The 17,751-nt window shown below is 35.0% G+C and overlaps 1 protein-coding gene across 1 annotated transcript in view; it reads left to right on the top strand.

Annotated features, from left to right (window-relative positions):
- Positions 1-16,044, top strand: part of LOC145692362 (uncharacterized) — a 50,092-nt gene extending 34,048 nt beyond the window's left edge. Inside the window, exons 3-4 of the mRNA XM_081767659.1 lie at positions 13,769-14,018; positions 15,934-16,044. Coding sequence (XP_081623785.1) covers positions 13,769-14,018; positions 15,934-16,044 — 361 coding nt within the window. The remainder of the gene's footprint in view (positions 1-13,768; positions 14,019-15,933) is intronic.
- The last annotated feature ends 1,707 nt before the right edge of the window (positions 16,045-17,751 follow it).

Here is a 17,751-nt window from a genome sequence, read left to right as displayed (position 1 = left end):
AAAAGGAGGAATAAATTTGAGTGGGCTACTTCATTTTGTAACAACCAGAAAAAGACCCGATGAAGGACCATCTTGACTAGCTGAGTATTTTATTTCATTTTGTACTGTTTAAATAAACAAAAGGATAAATTTGTACTAACCACAAAAAGCGAAAAAGGACCATTTTAACTGGCTCAGGAGTTCTATACCTTTTTGAACTATTTAAACAAATGAAGGGATAGTTTTTGAGTAAGCTTTTCAATTTTGTAGCAAGAACAACCATTTTAACTAACAGAGAATTTTATATAATTTTGTACTACTCAAATAAACGAAGAAATAAATTTAGATGGAATATTTACTTTTTCACCAACCAAAAAAAAGTGAAGAAGAAGTAAAATTTGAATAGACTACTTCCTTTTGTACCAACTGGTAAAACTGAAGGGCTCTTATAGCTTCTGTATTATTCAACTAAACGAAGGAATAAATTTGTACTTATCAGAAAAGACGAAGAAAGATCATTTTAACTAACTCAGCATTTTATACCTTTTTGTGCTATTCAAATAATCGAAAGAATAAATTTGAGTGGTCTATTTTATTTTTGTGCCAATCAGAAGAAAAACAAAGAAGGTCTATTTTAACAAGCTGAACATTTTATATCTTTTTGTTCCATTTTTTAAAAATGAATAAATAAATTTGAGCGTCCTATTGCCTTTTGTACCAACGAGAAAAAAAGCGAAGAAGGACTATTTTTAACTGGCTTAGAATTTTTACCTTTTGTAATATTTAAACAAACGAAGAGTTAAATTTCTGTGACCTATTTAGTTTTATACCAAACAGAAAAATGGAAAAAAATACTAACGTATTAACTAATAATTTTTGTTAACACAATTAAACAAAGGAATAAATTTGTACTAACCAGAAAAAGCGAAGAAAGACCATTTTAAATATCTCAGCATGTTATATCTTTTTGTTTTACACAAACAAACGGAGCAATAAATTTGAGTGGTTCATTTACTTTTGTACCAACGAGAAAAAGGGAAGATGGATCATTTTAAATAGCTTAGTATTTTATACCTTTTGTATTATGTAAACAAGTGAAGGAATAAATTTGTACTATCCAGAAGAAAAAGCGAAGAAATGCTATTTTAACTAACTGGGAATGTTATAACTTGTGTACTACGCAAATGAAAGAAAGGAATGAATTTGTACCAATCAGCCATTTTAAATAGCTCAGAATTTCTGTACTTTGGAAACTCCTAAAACTAGACTTCCTTTTGCGAGTAGTTCGTGAATCTTTACGAACCAACGTCCAACAATAATCCGCCAACATTGCTGTTGTCCAACGTCCCTGATAGTGGAATTCAATTGCTTTGATGTCGTGATGAAATCTTTCATAATGTTCTTCACTTTAAGCACCGAAGTTAGAAGGAAAGCTGTCTAAATGTGAATACAGAAAATAAATCTTAAGACTCATTTTGTACCCTAATGTTTTAAACTTCGGGAGCATATTAGACACAATATACTTGTAATTTTTTTCTCTGTTGTTCCCCAGAAAATTATGACACACGTCTCTGAACGCACTTCATGCTTCGCTTTCAACACTTGTCATACAATGTACAAAGTCTGACTGATCTGAAACTTTCTGATCTGAGGACCAATGAATATTCCTTCTTTTAACTTAGCACTTGAAAGTTCTGGGAATTTTGACACTAACACTAGAAGCACTGCCCATCTTTACTCAAACCTTTGACAAATTGTTTTATTAGGCGCAGGTTAATATGCAAGGTGGTAATATGACTTTTGAAGGGTCTACGAGGCAGATGTTTTTCACATTTTTACTTCCTATATTGCGGCTTTCCCTGACAGGCCAATCAACTTGAGTCCAGTGTTTATCGCGTTCTCTGCTGTTCCATTCGCAGAATGTGGCATGGATATTTGGTGTACCCTTACTGCTGTTCAAGAAGCATACATATCAACTTCAGTTCGCAGCACAGTAACCACTGATGATCCTCGTATTTTTTTAAACATTTTCATATTTTTGTAAATCTCCTTTAAATGTACAGAATGAATAATGGGTATACAGAAGGTTGTTGATTGCTGTTGTGAAGAAGCATACCGTTCAAACTTCTCTTGTTGTAATCAATGAAAAGCCTCCATTCCTCTGCATTATAGTTCTCGCAATCACAGCTCACACAGCGCTGTTATTGCGTTCCCAACGTGTAACGCAGGTGATATCATTAAGTGCTACCAGATACTGTACATATTTTTACAATGTTAGCAGAATAAGTAACTAACGTCTTTTATTACAAATTAAAAGATAATCAGCAGGATATGGCATAGAAAGTATATTTTTATATTTGTAATTATAATCAGTACTTCTTCCGAAATATACATATATACGGCTATTTTTCTCTCCCCTTCCCCTTTATTGTAAGAAAACTGCACGTGATAGGGCAAAACTAACTACATTTTTGGATTCCTCAGATCAAGAAAATTAAGAAAACTTTAATAGTTTCCAAACAGCAAAATCATTGTAGAGCAGTGTAATTAAATTCACACTCACAGTCTGCACTCACTTTACAATTTTATTAAGCTTAATATCACAATTCAAGTAGCAAAATGAATATAGTAGTTATTCCCGTTCATTTAACTTAAGGGGATGGCACAGAAAGGTATAACACGTTAGCTGCCAATGGTGAATTTTTTGTTCACCGGTAGAGTGCCAAGCGTACTTACTTACATTATTCTTGTTTTGTTCATATTTTTAAAACATAATATTAATATTGAAACACAATCTAAGGCAAGGTATTGAATCCACGTGCATAAAAGTTAGGGGTCCGATCGGACCTACGTGTGTATATTTTGTTTATGAGCAAGGGGATATATTACAGTTGAACTGGCAACTCTGTTAGAAAGTTGTTTCTTTATTACTACATGTACAGAAGTGAGAAGTGTGGATATGTTCATCTTGCTTTTAGTGCTAATAAGTAATATCTTTGCGCAATGAAAAACGAAGAAAATGCGCAGAACTCGATCTCATTAGTAGTAGCAGTGTAGTGATCTAGACTTTTCTGAAAATTAAGCAAATGACAAGGACACTGACATCTTGTGAAAATAAATTAGAATAAATAATGAATCCATTGTTAAACTTTTTAACATGTCACTAGAAAAGCAAAACATAGGTCCGATCGGGTCTACAAAAGCAACAAATGTTTGTTACTTGGTATTTAGCGCCCCTAGCGCCGTTAATAATCAATATCACAGACCAAAACCTACATGTGTAATAAAAACACTACAGTTCATTAACAGTAGAGACAGGATTTTAAAATACAAGTACTCTAACGCCAATTCGAAGAATTAGAAATTGTGGGTCCGATCAGACCTACAAGAATATTTTCTTACAAGTAAACCTTACGTTTGGGTGAATCGAGTTGCTGACTGAGACACATATGAGAAAGTAGTACTACATGTGGTCAGTATTTCAGTGAAGTTGTAGGTGCGAAGCTCCAGGGGTTTAGGAGATACAGCTACCAGAACATCACATGGAAGTACAGAATAGTCTTCATCCAGTTGGAGGTAAACGCCCTGTAAGACCTCTTGTAACGACAAAAGGTGAATAACAAATATATGGGTACATATTAGGACTAGGGGAAAGTCATATAGTAAGGGTATACTTGACGGCGGCCATCTTGAAATCCGCCATTTTGAATTAAGGTTAAGTTTTCAAAATAGGAATAAAGTCATGTGATACATGATTTAAGGCGCAAATTTAATCAGAAGAACAATGGTGACGTTAATTTTGATTTACGCGCAATTGGTAAAAAGCTACAGGGAAATTAAATATTGTTGCAGCATATGTATTAGTCCTTTACCCCACCTTGTAAATTTTGTGTTAATGATAATAACTAAATAAAAAGCAGGTGGATAAATATTAGGTCTATGGTAAGAGTTGCCTTGATGGCGGCCATGTTCAAATCCGCCATTTTGAATCAGGCAAAAGTTTTAAACAAAACGCATAACATTGACACCTTATTAATAGCAAATTTTACCATAAATCCAACGGTATAACCATTTTTGCTTTATCATTAACCAACATTTGTTATCCCATAAACAAGTTGCTAATTTAAGGAAAAATGACCAAAGTGGAATTGAGTCATAATTGAACTTGGGTCTTTCTTCCAGAAAAGTCCTGCTTTTTATTTAATTATTATCATTAACACAAAATTTACGAGGTGGGGTAAAGGACTAATACATATGCTGCAACAATATTTTATTTCCCTGTAACTTTTTACCAATTGCGCGTAAATCAAAATTAACGTCACCATTGTTCTTCTGATTAAATTTGCGCCTTAAATCATGTATCACATGACTTTATTCCTATTTTAAAAACTTAACCTTAATTCAAAATGGCGGATTTCAAGATGGCTGCCGTCAGGTATACCCTTACTATATGACTTCCCCCTAGTCGTAATATGTACCCATATATTTGATATTCACCTTTTGCCGTTACAATAGGTCTTACAGAGCTTTTACCTCCAACTGGATGAAGACTATTCTGTACTTCCATGTAATGTTCTGGTAGCTGTATCTCCTAAACCCCTGGAGCTTCGCACCTACAACTTCACTGAAATACTGACCACATGTAGTACTACTTTCTCATATGTGTCTCAGTCAGCAACTCGATTCACCCAAACGTAAGGTTTACTTGTTAGATCACTCCAGTAGGTCCGATCGGACCCACATGGTAGCTAACGTGATAAAACGATATAAAAATAAAGATAACAACAACAACTTAGATCAACAATGGTATTATAAACAGTCTCATATTTTAAATCTATTACAAAACTCACGTCAAGCTCCTTCATGGTTTGAGGTTAGCGTAGGCGTTTTTGGCGTGGAAAACGCGGGTTTGCTTCCCGGCGGGAGCTCATGTAGTGGGATTCAGCGTTAATCAGTAGGTCCATGTCTCTTGTAGCCTCGCTACTGAACGGGACGTCAAATTGAACCTCAACTCAAAACTAATCTCGTCTATTAGTGGTTGAGTGTATTATTGACGACTACAAAATAGCGGTCTTTTGTTCGAACCGCCAGACACCGAATCGAATATATATTAAAACTTCTTGTCAAAACAGAACCATAAACGGAAACCAAACTTAGTCATTTGGGCGCAGTCAAGTCACTTGTTCCTTTTCGTTTAATTCAGACCATTTGGACCATTTCCTAAACATGATATACTTTAAAAATGTAAGTATTAATGATGGTTTTATTAAAATAGTTTATGTTTAAAGAAATAGAACGCTTCACTCATAAGAAATACGGTGGGCTGTTTTCTGCAAACTCTGGTATCCAGACTACATGGATACAAAACTTTCATACTGTATCTTTTCTGATATCACTTTGAAAAACGAAAGATTTTGTCATTATAAAACAACACTTTTCGTGAAAATGATCCAGAAGAATTATGTAATCAGTTTCAAATATAAATGATTGAAATGTATATTTTCATTAATTATTCTTCTTCCTGACAAAAAATAAAATATATACGTAGGTGAGACTGAGATTCGAACCCAAGATTCCTCCAAGAACTCATTACAGTCGAGTATATGATATCCTTTGAATTAGTGATCCACTAAAGAATTTCTGTTTTATTCTTAAAATATAGGACTTGCAATACCTTTGTTTTTTGTAAACCTCGGTGAGAAAGTTATGAATATATTAAATATAATTAAATTACAAAATGCGCGCTGATTATGTGGACGGGGCTGGGGTCCACCAGTTCTGGTTCACCGGAAGTCGATGGGAAAAAGCTCAGTGAACTTTCAAATTTACCAGTTTCTAACCCAGTGAGAGGCATTGAAAATAATATAATACTCCAGGACGAAAAACTACAAGAATGATGTCTTCGTCTATAAGATTTTAGTTTGTGACTTTCCTTATCGCTTCAGAAAAAAAATGTATAATTCTAATATGCATTTTTAACTTCAATGTTATCTTCCTCAGAAGCCTGGGGCGTGAAATTACCTGCGCAGATTCACTCAAGGGATGCACCCTCCTTACGACGTCATTGTGCTTCAAAACAACACCGACAACGTTGGAGAGGTGATTCCTGACACCAAAATAAGACGAAAAGTATCGACCAACCTGGGTGCACAAATGCTTCCTTTCGGAGTTATAGGCTGCCGAAAACATGAAAAAGTGAAATTTAAAGGTCCATAGCTCCAAAACTATGGAACGTACCGTACTCGAATCAAGACTTTACTTAGGAACTAATATGTGCTCTATAAAAATTACATGTTTCAGTATCCTAAGGTACTCACGCAACAATTTTTGTACAGGCAGTTTGGTTATGGGCATAAAATCTGAAGTACTCACTAACTGCCTCTATAAATATTGTTGTGGAAGTACTGGAGGATTCTGAAGCATGTATTTTTAGATAGACCACGTATTAGTTCCTTAGTAAAGTTTTGACCCGACTACGGTAGGTCCCATAGCTTTGTTGCCATGGCCCTTTAAATTTCATTTTTTCACGTTTTTGGCAGCCCATAACTCCGAAAGCAAGCATTTCTGCACCCAGGTTGGTCTATACTTTTTGTCTTATCTTGGTGTTAGGAATCACCTCCCAAACGTTGTTGGTGTTTTTTGAAACACCCTGTATAATATATGACTTCAAATACACTCACGGGATTAGAGTGACTCACTGTTATAGCTATCACCTCTGGTGCCTGGGGTCCTTGGTTCGATCCAAGTTCGCCTCAAATGAGCTTTGTGGAGGAAAAAACACTGTATGCGTGAGTTTACTCGGGGTTAAATTATACCTGGCCTAACTCTTGATTACTTGCAAACGAACACTATGGCAAAATTTGCTTCTTAATTTTATTGTATGGATGACAAAATTCCTTTCAACCGAGCATTGTAAATGATTTAACGCCTAATTCTTCTTCACAAAAATATCCAAGTAAGTTGGTGGAAACCTTTTTGCCAATTTTCTCGGTAACTTGTATCCTAAAAATAGGTTATAAGAGCAAAATTTGATGTAACTTACTACTGCTTTGTTATTAGTACCCCACAAGATTTCTTTAAAAGTGTTTTCGTACATAGACTTGGCTACTTTAGCCCTTTCTAAAATTTATTTCATGAAGACAACCGTAACATTGAGAGATTTTGTCAGTAATGGATGTATAGTCGAGGTATTATGTTATCTTGACTAGTACTCTTAAAGTATTCAATTCAAATTCACTCCTCCTCAAAATAATACTTCAAAATTTCATATGTTCTTACACCGTGAACGATAAATCATTTTTGTTCAAAGTTAACCATGTAGAGATGAGATGCAAAAATCGTGCATAAATTAACCGAGAGAAAGAGAGAGTGGAAATATATTTTATTGAAATATTATCAGGAACATCAATCCATATTAATATTTGTTTATGTTTTAGTTCATGTTTTTTTATTCTTTTTTCTTTACAAAGTGACAGTTTTTGATTACTTAGAATATAGCAAGGAATATCAAAAATTTATATTTTTTAGTATTTGTCATATTTGAAACAATACATCTTGTTTTTTACTTTCTTGGATTGCGTTTTATGATTGGATTCCCCAAACACACTGGAAACGAAGATAACATAACACCGAAAAATATTCTTGTTAGTTTTAATGTGTAAAGGTCACATAATAAGATTTTGTTAAATGAAAACGATCATGGTTTTGTGTATAAAAGGAATTCTTTATAAAGCAGAGACAAAAGTCAAATCATCCCACACGAAATGATATTATTTTCATGAAGTTTCAAAAGATATATTAAAACTGACAACTAACAAAAGTGGAAGTAACGTTGAAACAAATAATATAAAGCATTCAGAGATTTTACCTGTGAAATAATGAATGTTTGACCAACACCAAGTTTTAATTCGTATGTCTAAGGTTGAGTGAGATCCGGCTTTTTTCATTATATCAATCACTCTATTGATACTAAACGTGTTTTCTACCCAATTTTTATTGATTGCTGAGAAATAATTCTTTTCTTTTTTTCGTGTTTGCTACACTGTCATCTCCGGAACAAACTAGAGTACTTGTTGTACGCCTTCCTCTAGTTCTGAACCAAAGAACCTTAATTGCATTGTGGGGTGTCTAACGTTGCTCGATGTGATAAATTACAAATGTGGATGTAGTTTAGCTCGTAGTAATACAAACAATCTAAGGTTTAGAGAGTACAACCAATAATATTGCTTATGAAGTTTGTGTCCTAAAGAAAACTGTAACGCTTTTGGAAAATAAATAAACCACTACCAATGTATTGATTGAAATATATTGAATATAAAATATTTTGATATTCTATCAGGTCTGAAAAATTCTCTTCTGAATTGTTATTATTAAAAGCGCTCTACAATATAACTTTTTTTTTTAATAAGAACATTGGAAAACAAACATTTAATGAATGTAAGGAATTACCTTAAAATGTTGACCTGGCATAGTCACCAGAAATTCTTTCTAATTTGTTCAGAGTCAAAACCATCGATGCTTCATGCAGTAAAGAAGACCGAAGCCTTCTAATAAGCGAGGTCTTGTACAGAACCGTAGATAAGGGGAGGGCTAAGGCGATGGTTGCCTGGGCGCTGAGAGCATAGGGGCGCCGAACGAGAAAGGAGAAAGAAAAGTGTCGGAAAAGACTAAATAATTCGGCGTTCCGTATAAAAGTTGGTGCACTATTAAATCAATATTGCTGTCAGTTTGCAAAGAAATACATTTGTTAAAATTTTTCTTGCTCGTTCCGCTCACAACCCAAAATTTTCAATAAGAATCACAACAACTTTTTACTTATTAAAGAAAGTTATTATTCACGGTTTGTTAATGACGATGTGATATGCAAGATGTCGAGTAATGACTTACAGTGTACGCAGGAGCGTTTTCAACACCGGAAACGTTTAATGTCTGAAATACATGTTCACTGTTCAGCGTTGTGATGGTAATGAGTTTGGTTAGTTAATCACGCTTTCCTACCCAATCGGATTAATCACGACGACGAAAATGAAGGTACGAATATGAACAGAGTGAAGTGACACATGCAAGCTGCTGTTTAGGCGGGAATATTGAAAATGAAGATAACAGGGGAAATAATAACATATTCGTAATCGTAGAGTAGTGGCTAAAAGGGTCAGAACGAAGGATAATATTAGCCCAACTAATTCCATCTTTTACAAAGACTAGTCACTACCAGTGATTTTTTTATTTCCTTGACATACTAAATGCTTCCAATTTAAAGGAATTTACCGGGATCATTTCTACATTAACTAGTTGTATCGCCAGGATATGTTTTCTGTGCATTCGTATCAGTTGTGCTCTGTTTTATCTGCCTACATTCAGACAAAACATAAATCTTCTAAATTTCCGTTACATTTCAAAAAATATTTTTTACCGTAAAAGAACTAACTAACCATATGGCTTAGAGAATACGGGGGTTTAATAACTGTTCATAAAACCTATAGAGTGACTTCTGTCTTTACCCAACTGAATTCAGTTTCTACTTTGTATTCCTATTTCTGCGTGATTCATCTTAATATTATCCTTCCATCTGCGTCTAGGTCATCCTAGTGGACGTTTTCCGATTTCCAGTCAAAACTTTGAAAGCCTTCCTATTTTGTTTCCATTCTCGCTATATGACCTGCCCACCTGAGCCTACTAGATTTGATGACTCTAGCAATGTTTGGTAAAGGGTGTTTGGGAGAAATTATGCAGTTTCTCGTTATGAAGGTCCCGACACTCAAATTGCCGTTCCTCTTGGGTTCGAATATTCGTCTCATTTTGTTATTCTAAAATATTTCCAATTTGTGCCCTTCTCTTAAAGTAAGCGTGTATGTTTTGTAACCATACAGAACAACAGATATGATTATCGTTCTATATATTTTGAACTTCAAATACTTCGACAGAATTCGCGACTACAAAAGTTTTTAAATCGAATAATAACATGAATTCCCTGCTTAAGGGCAACATTTAATTTCTTCGTGGATATGGTTTCGGTCTGTTAATATTGATCCTGGATACTTGAAAGTATCCGCTTTCTCGAAATATTATTTGATACTTTTACGGAACCTAAATTTGCAGTATTACGATTCCAGTGAACTTCCATGTATTTAGTTTTTTTGCATTTACTTCTAAACCTGCAAGCATTTAATAATTTCTCTGCATTTCTTCCTATTTTTCTCCTATCAGATTTTCATCATCAACATACGTCATAACCTGGTGAATACCGTTCAACTCTAGGCCCTGGTTGCTTTTTTTCCTTATGGCGTACCCCAAGATAACGTTGAATAATAATGACGATAACGCATCTACTCGTTTCAGGCCATTCTCGATGTGAAACCTCGTGGACAAAAATTTTCCTAGCCGGACTTTACTTTGGGACTCATTTAAACATATCTTAATCAATCTAATTAGCTTTTTCGATATTGCAAATTCTGCAAAAATGTTGTATAATATTTATCTCCTAATAGAACCGTAAGCTTTTCTAAAATCAATAAACAATTCATGTACCGGAGTATTGTATTCCCATTTCTTTTCGAGTATTTAGCGAATGGTAAATGGTCAATAGTTGATTGAATTCGTGTAAATCCACACTGGTGGTCTCCAATAATTTCATCCGTGTGTGGGACCAATCTTGCTAATGAAATGTTTGAGAGGATTTTATAGGATGTTGACACAAGACAAATGCCTCTAGAAGTATTACAATCCGCTTTGTCGCCTTTCTTCTCAATTGAAACAATGATTCATTATTTCCACCCTTGTGGTAATTTCTCCTTATTCTAGATAAGGAGAATGAGTTTGTGTATCTTGTTGCAAAATTTTCCCCTGTAGCTAAAATTATATCAGCCGGAATTTCGTCAATGATTCCATTATATCTCAACCATTCCATTATATCTAGTATATACGCACGAGGTTGATACCCTTTCTTAAATTCGTTGATCATCTCGATTTTTATTCCTTTACTATTATCTTCAAATTCATTAACTTAAGCTTTCAGAAAGTCCCGTTTCTCTCTTCTAAACAGTTTGGAAGTTTTTCGTCTGATGTCAACGAGTTTGTGTAATTATACGTTCCGATTTTGTAGCCAACACATTTTCCCCTATTTTCCCTTCTGCGTTAGTTTGTTGCATTCCTAGTATAATCATGATTTGTTTCTACGTATTTCCCCGTGCCCCAATTTTTGTCTTACTGAAATTTTAATGCTATCCCTAATTTGAACCCAAGTATCCTCAACGTTAGTGTTCTCAAACCCTTCTAAAAACTAGAATCTATTACACTTCAATCTGGTATTTCCCTCTCGCCTGGTTCTTTAAACTTAACCTCTCCGTTTTAGATGTTGAATATTCTCTTTATTTAACGATAATCTCTCTTGTTATCGCTACCACTAGATAGTGATCAATGTTACAGGCGGGTACTCTGAACGAGCGAACATCAAATGCTAGACTGTCTTCTTCTATCTAATAAAAGGTAATCAATTTGATTGTGTGTTGTTGCATATGGCGAGGTCCATGTCTACTTTTGATCGTCGAGATGCGGGAATTTTGTACTCTTCACGATAAAGATTTTGGATGTTCCAAAGTTCACGAAATTAATACCGTTGTCATTACTTTCCTTTTGCGGACTTTCTTTCCCTATAACCGGTTTGAAAATATTCTCTCGCCTCACCTTCACATTCAAATTATTTAATAGAATTTCCATTTCGTATCGCAGTACTTGGTCGAATACCAGTGATGATTTTCCTTAAAAAGTATATTTTGCATCGTCATCCTTATCTTCTGTTAGGGCATGTACATTTAAAACAATAGTATCACTCCACCAACCCTTAAGAATAACAAAAGAAAGAATATCATTACAAATTCAACCTGTTTAATTGCTGATAATGAAAGAATCGAAATTAAATTGCTATTTGTGTGATTACATACAGAATAAAATTACAAAAGTTTACAATTATTACCGGAAATTAATGCTGTCAACCATTTCGAATGTTTTAAAAGCACATAGTTTCTAATATATTGAAATTTCATTTCTTATCGATAGTATGAAACGTTACCAACAGTTGTACTGTAAATTTCCATAACTGATCTCGAAGTGGATCTGTATAAAAACCAAAAGTAGTTTTGTCAGGTTTAACGGAAGGTCCAAAAATAGCCTCTTGTTGTAAAAGAACAGCTATTATTTGTAAAAAAATACATAATGATCGCTTCTGGCTGTTGCAATGGTCTGTAGAAACAGCTTGATAAAAAAAAATCAACATAGTATAACAACGAAAGCTGCTTCTGTTATATGAAAAAAAAAGTGGAAGGAAGAGCTTGCGTGTGGTCAGTGTAGGGGACGCCGAATTCTATGTCGCCTTAGGAGCCAAAATCTCTAGCTACAGCTCTGGTCTTGTACCTGCCGTTTGAAACTCGTATTTTATTACTGAATATTTAAAATATCCTATTACTTTTTCATCTGCGATACGTACGTTACACAATTCCGAGTAAGTAGCGAATTTTTTAGAACCGCCCCTTATTTACTTTGTTAAATTACAAGTAATATTTTAAAAAGTATTTTAAGTATTAAAAGGATTAGAATATCTCGAATTTAATTTTGCTATATATATGTTTTGTAGATATAAATGGGGTATCAATCAAGAGCTCTGATTTCTCTGCAAATTTGGGGGGCGGGGTCATTCAGATGAAGAAAGCATATATGAAGATTTTAAAGACAAATTGCATTCAAATTATGCCAAATATTATAAATATACAAATACAATGAGGAGGCTCACATGAACTTTGGGGGAGGGGGGAATTGGCCCTCGCAGAATTGGCGCCCTTGGTATCAATCTTGATTCAACTTTTGCATACTCAAAGTTACTCGTTAATATTCAGCGGGGCAAAAACATCTTGTAACGTGATACTCAACAGATTTCTACAGTCCTTGGTTTTCTCCCATAACTTCCTCGCATAACTCTTACATAATCACATATTTTAACTATTTTCCCTCTTCTTTCTCTCTAACAGCATATACTTGGTACACTGAAGATGTCTTTTACTTTCTTTTTTACAACGATAATTTAAATTTATAATAAAGTGGAAACTATAAATAACAATATAACAAAAACAAACGTAATATACGTATAGAAAAAAATACATTGTTACAATATTTCTCACTAATTTATCAGAAATATATTAATCAATAGTACTCTTTCTATCTATTTGAATGATAATTTCATTTAGACAGAACAATTCTAAGAATTATTAGAAAATGAATATCAAATTGATGGTAACAAATTCATTTTAATGCTGGATACAAAATAATAAAGAGAAGAAAAGTTGAAGACTGGAAGTCAAGAACCTGAAACATGTGTTCGCTTGAAAACCCCGCGTCAATTTTACGTAATAGAGCATGTAAATACTAGTATTCAGAGGATCGCTACAAGAAAAAATGAAAGCAAACCAACAAATGAAGAATGAAAAAATATTTGACAATTAGAAATGCACTTCACACTTAACCCCTAATGCTGAGACAAATTAAATTTTAAACTCTGCAATTAGTAAAGGCCAGATTTACCCGAGTGTTTCGGTAATTGGCTGGCTATTAATAGAAAACTTTTCTGGTTGTGCCGACAATGGTGCGTGAGGAAAATACTAAATTTCAACCGTGTCTGTATTAGATTAACACAGGAGAGGAATTTTTGCTTTTTTTTTTTAACTGCATCTTGGAATCTTTGTGTATCTTAATTTTGCTAAAATCTTCCAACTCTGAAACTAATTTTCACTTTGTTTTGCAGATGGGTTGTTCCCTTGAAGAACCTCACACCTGATGGATGCATAGTGTCTATTATAACTGCTCAAAAGGATCCAGCTGAATTTATACCTGATACCGTATGTAAAAGAATTGCTCTGAACTACGATGCTATATATCGATTGAATATTGTTTACACTGGGCATATAATGGTGATTGATTTGTGTAACGTTACTTTCTCGCATACCCTAAAAGTATCACCGTCGAAACTCAAGAAGTATATGACATGTTTCCTGGTACGTTTACTAGATATATACAGATAGTGATCAGAGAAATGGAAACACCTGAACGAAATTGCAACTTACCAGTTTAATATGGTGTCGGGCCACCTTTCGCCTTCAGAACAGCCTTGATGCGACGTGGGATGGAGGCATGGAGGTCGTGAATAGTAACAAGTGGAATTTTACACCATTCCTCGTGCAGGGCATCGGCCAGTTCTCTGAGAGAGATGAAGGTGGAAATCGTCGCCGGAGTCGTGTTTCCAAGACGGACCACAGATGTTAAATTATGTTGAGATATGGGGATTGGGCGGGCCAGGGGATGTGTTGAACTTCATCCCGATGTTCCTCAAACCACGCTGCAACAACGCCAGCTGTGTGAATGGGTGCATTATCATCCTGGAAGATGGCGTCATTGTCCGGGAACAACATCCGGACCATAGGATGCAAGTGGTCTCCTAAAATTACGACACAATCGTTAGCAGTGATTCGACCTCTAAGTGTGACCACAGGACCCAATGAAAACCATGATATGGCGGCCCACAGCATCACCGAGCCGCCGCCATGTTTCACAGTTGGGCGGAGACACTGCAGATCATAAGCTTCTTTGGGCGTTCTCCACACATAAACACGTCCCGTGGTTGGGAATAGGGTGAAGGATGACTCATCTGACGATATCACACGTTTCCAGTTCTCAATGGTCGAAGTTGCATGGTTGCGGCACCATTTGCGGCGTGCGAAAGCGTTATGGTCCCTGATGAGCGGTTTGGCCCGTGCAACACGACCCCGTACGTTCATGTCATGTAATTCGCGGCGGACTGTGATTGTCGAAACAGGGTGGGGGAGGTGCTGATTGAGTTCCTCCGTCACTTGCTTCGCAGTGGCACGACGGTTCTGCGTGACAATGCGCTTTAATACCCGACGTGACCTGTCACTCATGATTTTCTTCCGCCCACTGTTCCGCTTCCCCGATGTGGTTTTCCCGTGTGTTGTGTAGGCCGTCATCACCTTCGACACTGTTCCACGCGACACACCTAACACAGTAGCCACTGCCATCACATTCACTCCACATAACCGCGCACCAACAATTTGCCCTCTTTGAAAATCTGAGAGGTCTCCCATTTCACACTATCTCTGTCTTCTGCAGCCACTGGACACTGCTGTTCCACTGCGCCTGACGTAGTATGGAGACCGACCTAACACACCACCACCAGCGGCCCGGCGCTGCGGGCGCCACGACATCACTGCCAACGAATACATCTGACGTGTTGCCAACTACAGGTGTTTCCATTTTTCTGATCACCATCTGTATATTAATATAATTGTTGGAATAGAAAATAGTACGAAGTGCTTACGAATTTATGAATTTGAAACTAACTGTTGCTAAGGAAAATGGGAGTTAGTATTTGTAAACAGAATGCACAGATAAGATACAGTTGGAAGAGAGATTGATTTCGTGAAAGATTATAAATGTTCAGAAGTAATATCAGGATTAGAAGATGTGTATAAGTAATGAGCTCATGAATGACAGATTTAAGAGATTCTGAAGATAGTCAAGGCACATAATAAGAAGAATGGATAACAGAAGATTTCAGTTGTGTGTATTTGTAATACATGTTAACAATAATGTTCATGTGATACCGAGTTAGTAAATCATCTAAGCTCTTTCAGTAGTGAATTGTAAACAGAAAACTTCATCTTCAGAATGTAAGAAAATTATTAAACAAAATTGATTATTTGAGTTTATATTCATTATACGATTAAACAAAATTCACCTAAGTATAATGCTCGAGGGGATACAATTACACTTGATGTTGATACATGAAGAACATTGTCACATCAGTTATCAACATGACTCCTTTTCAAAGTTATGTAAGGTTTCGGGAAACATACTAATGGCATAAACATAAAAACAATGATCGCTCTTTTTCAGTGGGTGCAGGATTTTCTTTGCATATTAGCGATGAAAATATTAATGGATAATTTAATAGAGGTGAGTTTTGAAGCGATTTATAAAGCGTACAAAGCTTGGTTTCATATGTGAAAATGTTTAGTATGTAAGTGTATATTCATAAATAACGTATTTGGCGAATACTACTAAAATCTTGCTAATAAAACATTACCATCAAGAGAGAGAAACAGAGAAAAACTAATAGAATATACCTTGCATTTTACATAGCATTATGTAAATAAGAGCAAAGTTGATTTAATTCTTAATCGAACAATTATGTTATTATTTTACATAAGGGTTGGAAAGTACAGAACTGAGTTATACAGGACCAAATTTGAATATTACATAAATAATTGAATATGTGTCATATTTCTACAAATGTTAAATTATTTAAAAGTGCATTACGGAAATAATATTAATTACAAAATAAGAAAGTCATGTATGAACATTGTCATACAAAATGGAAATGTAACATTAGAAATTGTAAAATTTCTTAAATTTAATTGGAAAATTATTTGTATTTTTGTTTGATATAAAATCGTTGAGCTAATCTACGCACTTAATTGAATTCTGAGTGTACCATTTTGCACACTGTAAAATTTTCAGTTCTCAAACCTACTTACTGTGTATTATAATCAGGATTCCATTAAGCCCGTATATTAGTTCAACGATTATTAATTTATATTAAACAATAATACAAATAATTTTTCATTAAAATTTAAGAAAGATTACAATTTCTAATGTTACATTTCCATTTTGTATCATAATGTTGATACATGACTTTCTTATTTTGTAATATATATGGTGTTACTGAAGAATACCGAAAAATGTAAGAGGTGATTCCTCAAATCAAAATAAGAGAAAAAGCTGATGTGGTCCTATGGCGAAAAGGGCATAGTTTGAGAGCTACCGTTGTCCAAAATTGGGAAAAAGTTCAATTTCAACAGGCCTTATTTCTAATTACAAAAATTGTGGATTATGTTTCTTATTAGTGTAAAGGAAGTCACTCATACACAATACAGAATTGCATATTTAATCAATTTTCAATAAGTGTACAGGGTATTCCCTACAGGGTATAATTCTCAGATATGGTCTCAATAGAGTTTTCAGATATACTCTAAATTCAAGGAGGTCCAAAGTAGGCGGTAGATAAGTCTTGACAACAATGGACATACCAATGCTTCGGAGGGAGGTCGGAAGTGCTAGGAACCGGCAGCTCGTTTTTCTTGGTTCGGAAAAACGTGTTCTGCGATGTATTTCTTCTTGGTATATTTCACGTTTTCTTCACTTATAAGTGTGAAAGAAAACATCGTAGCATGCGTTTTCCCGAGTACGAGAGACTACGTTGCTGACGATACTTAACGCTTTCGTCATTACGCCAAATAATTCGTGTTTACTGCTATCAAGGTATATCATTTGCCTACTTTTGGCCAATTATAAATTCAGACAATATCTCAAAATTCGGTTGATGGCATGTCTGGGAAATTCATCCTGCGGGAATACTCTCTACAACAATTGAACCTTAATGAAATATGTATATTTGGATTGCGTATGCGTGACTTTCTTTGCGCTGATAATGACCACCATCCACAGTCTCTGGAATTTGAAACAGGGCCTCTTGAAATTTGGCTTTTTTGAGAATTTTGGCACTTTTCCCCACAGGTCCATATGAACTTTCTCTCTTATTTTGATGTAAGTAATTATCTCATACAGTTTGTCGGTATAGTTCTACTAGAAATAAGAAAGTACAAAATAAATTACATAAATGCGTGCTAATATTCCTGTCAAATTTCAGGAAGC

This window comes from Thermobia domestica, chromosome 8 (genome assembly GCF_964235325.1).
Source record: "Thermobia domestica chromosome 8, izTheDome1.hap1.1, whole genome shotgun sequence".
Taxonomy (NCBI): Eukaryota; Metazoa; Arthropoda; class Insecta; order Zygentoma; family Lepismatidae; genus Thermobia; species Thermobia domestica.
The sequence above is the reverse complement of the archived record's forward strand: the minus strand, read 5'-3'. Positions and strand labels throughout refer to the sequence as shown.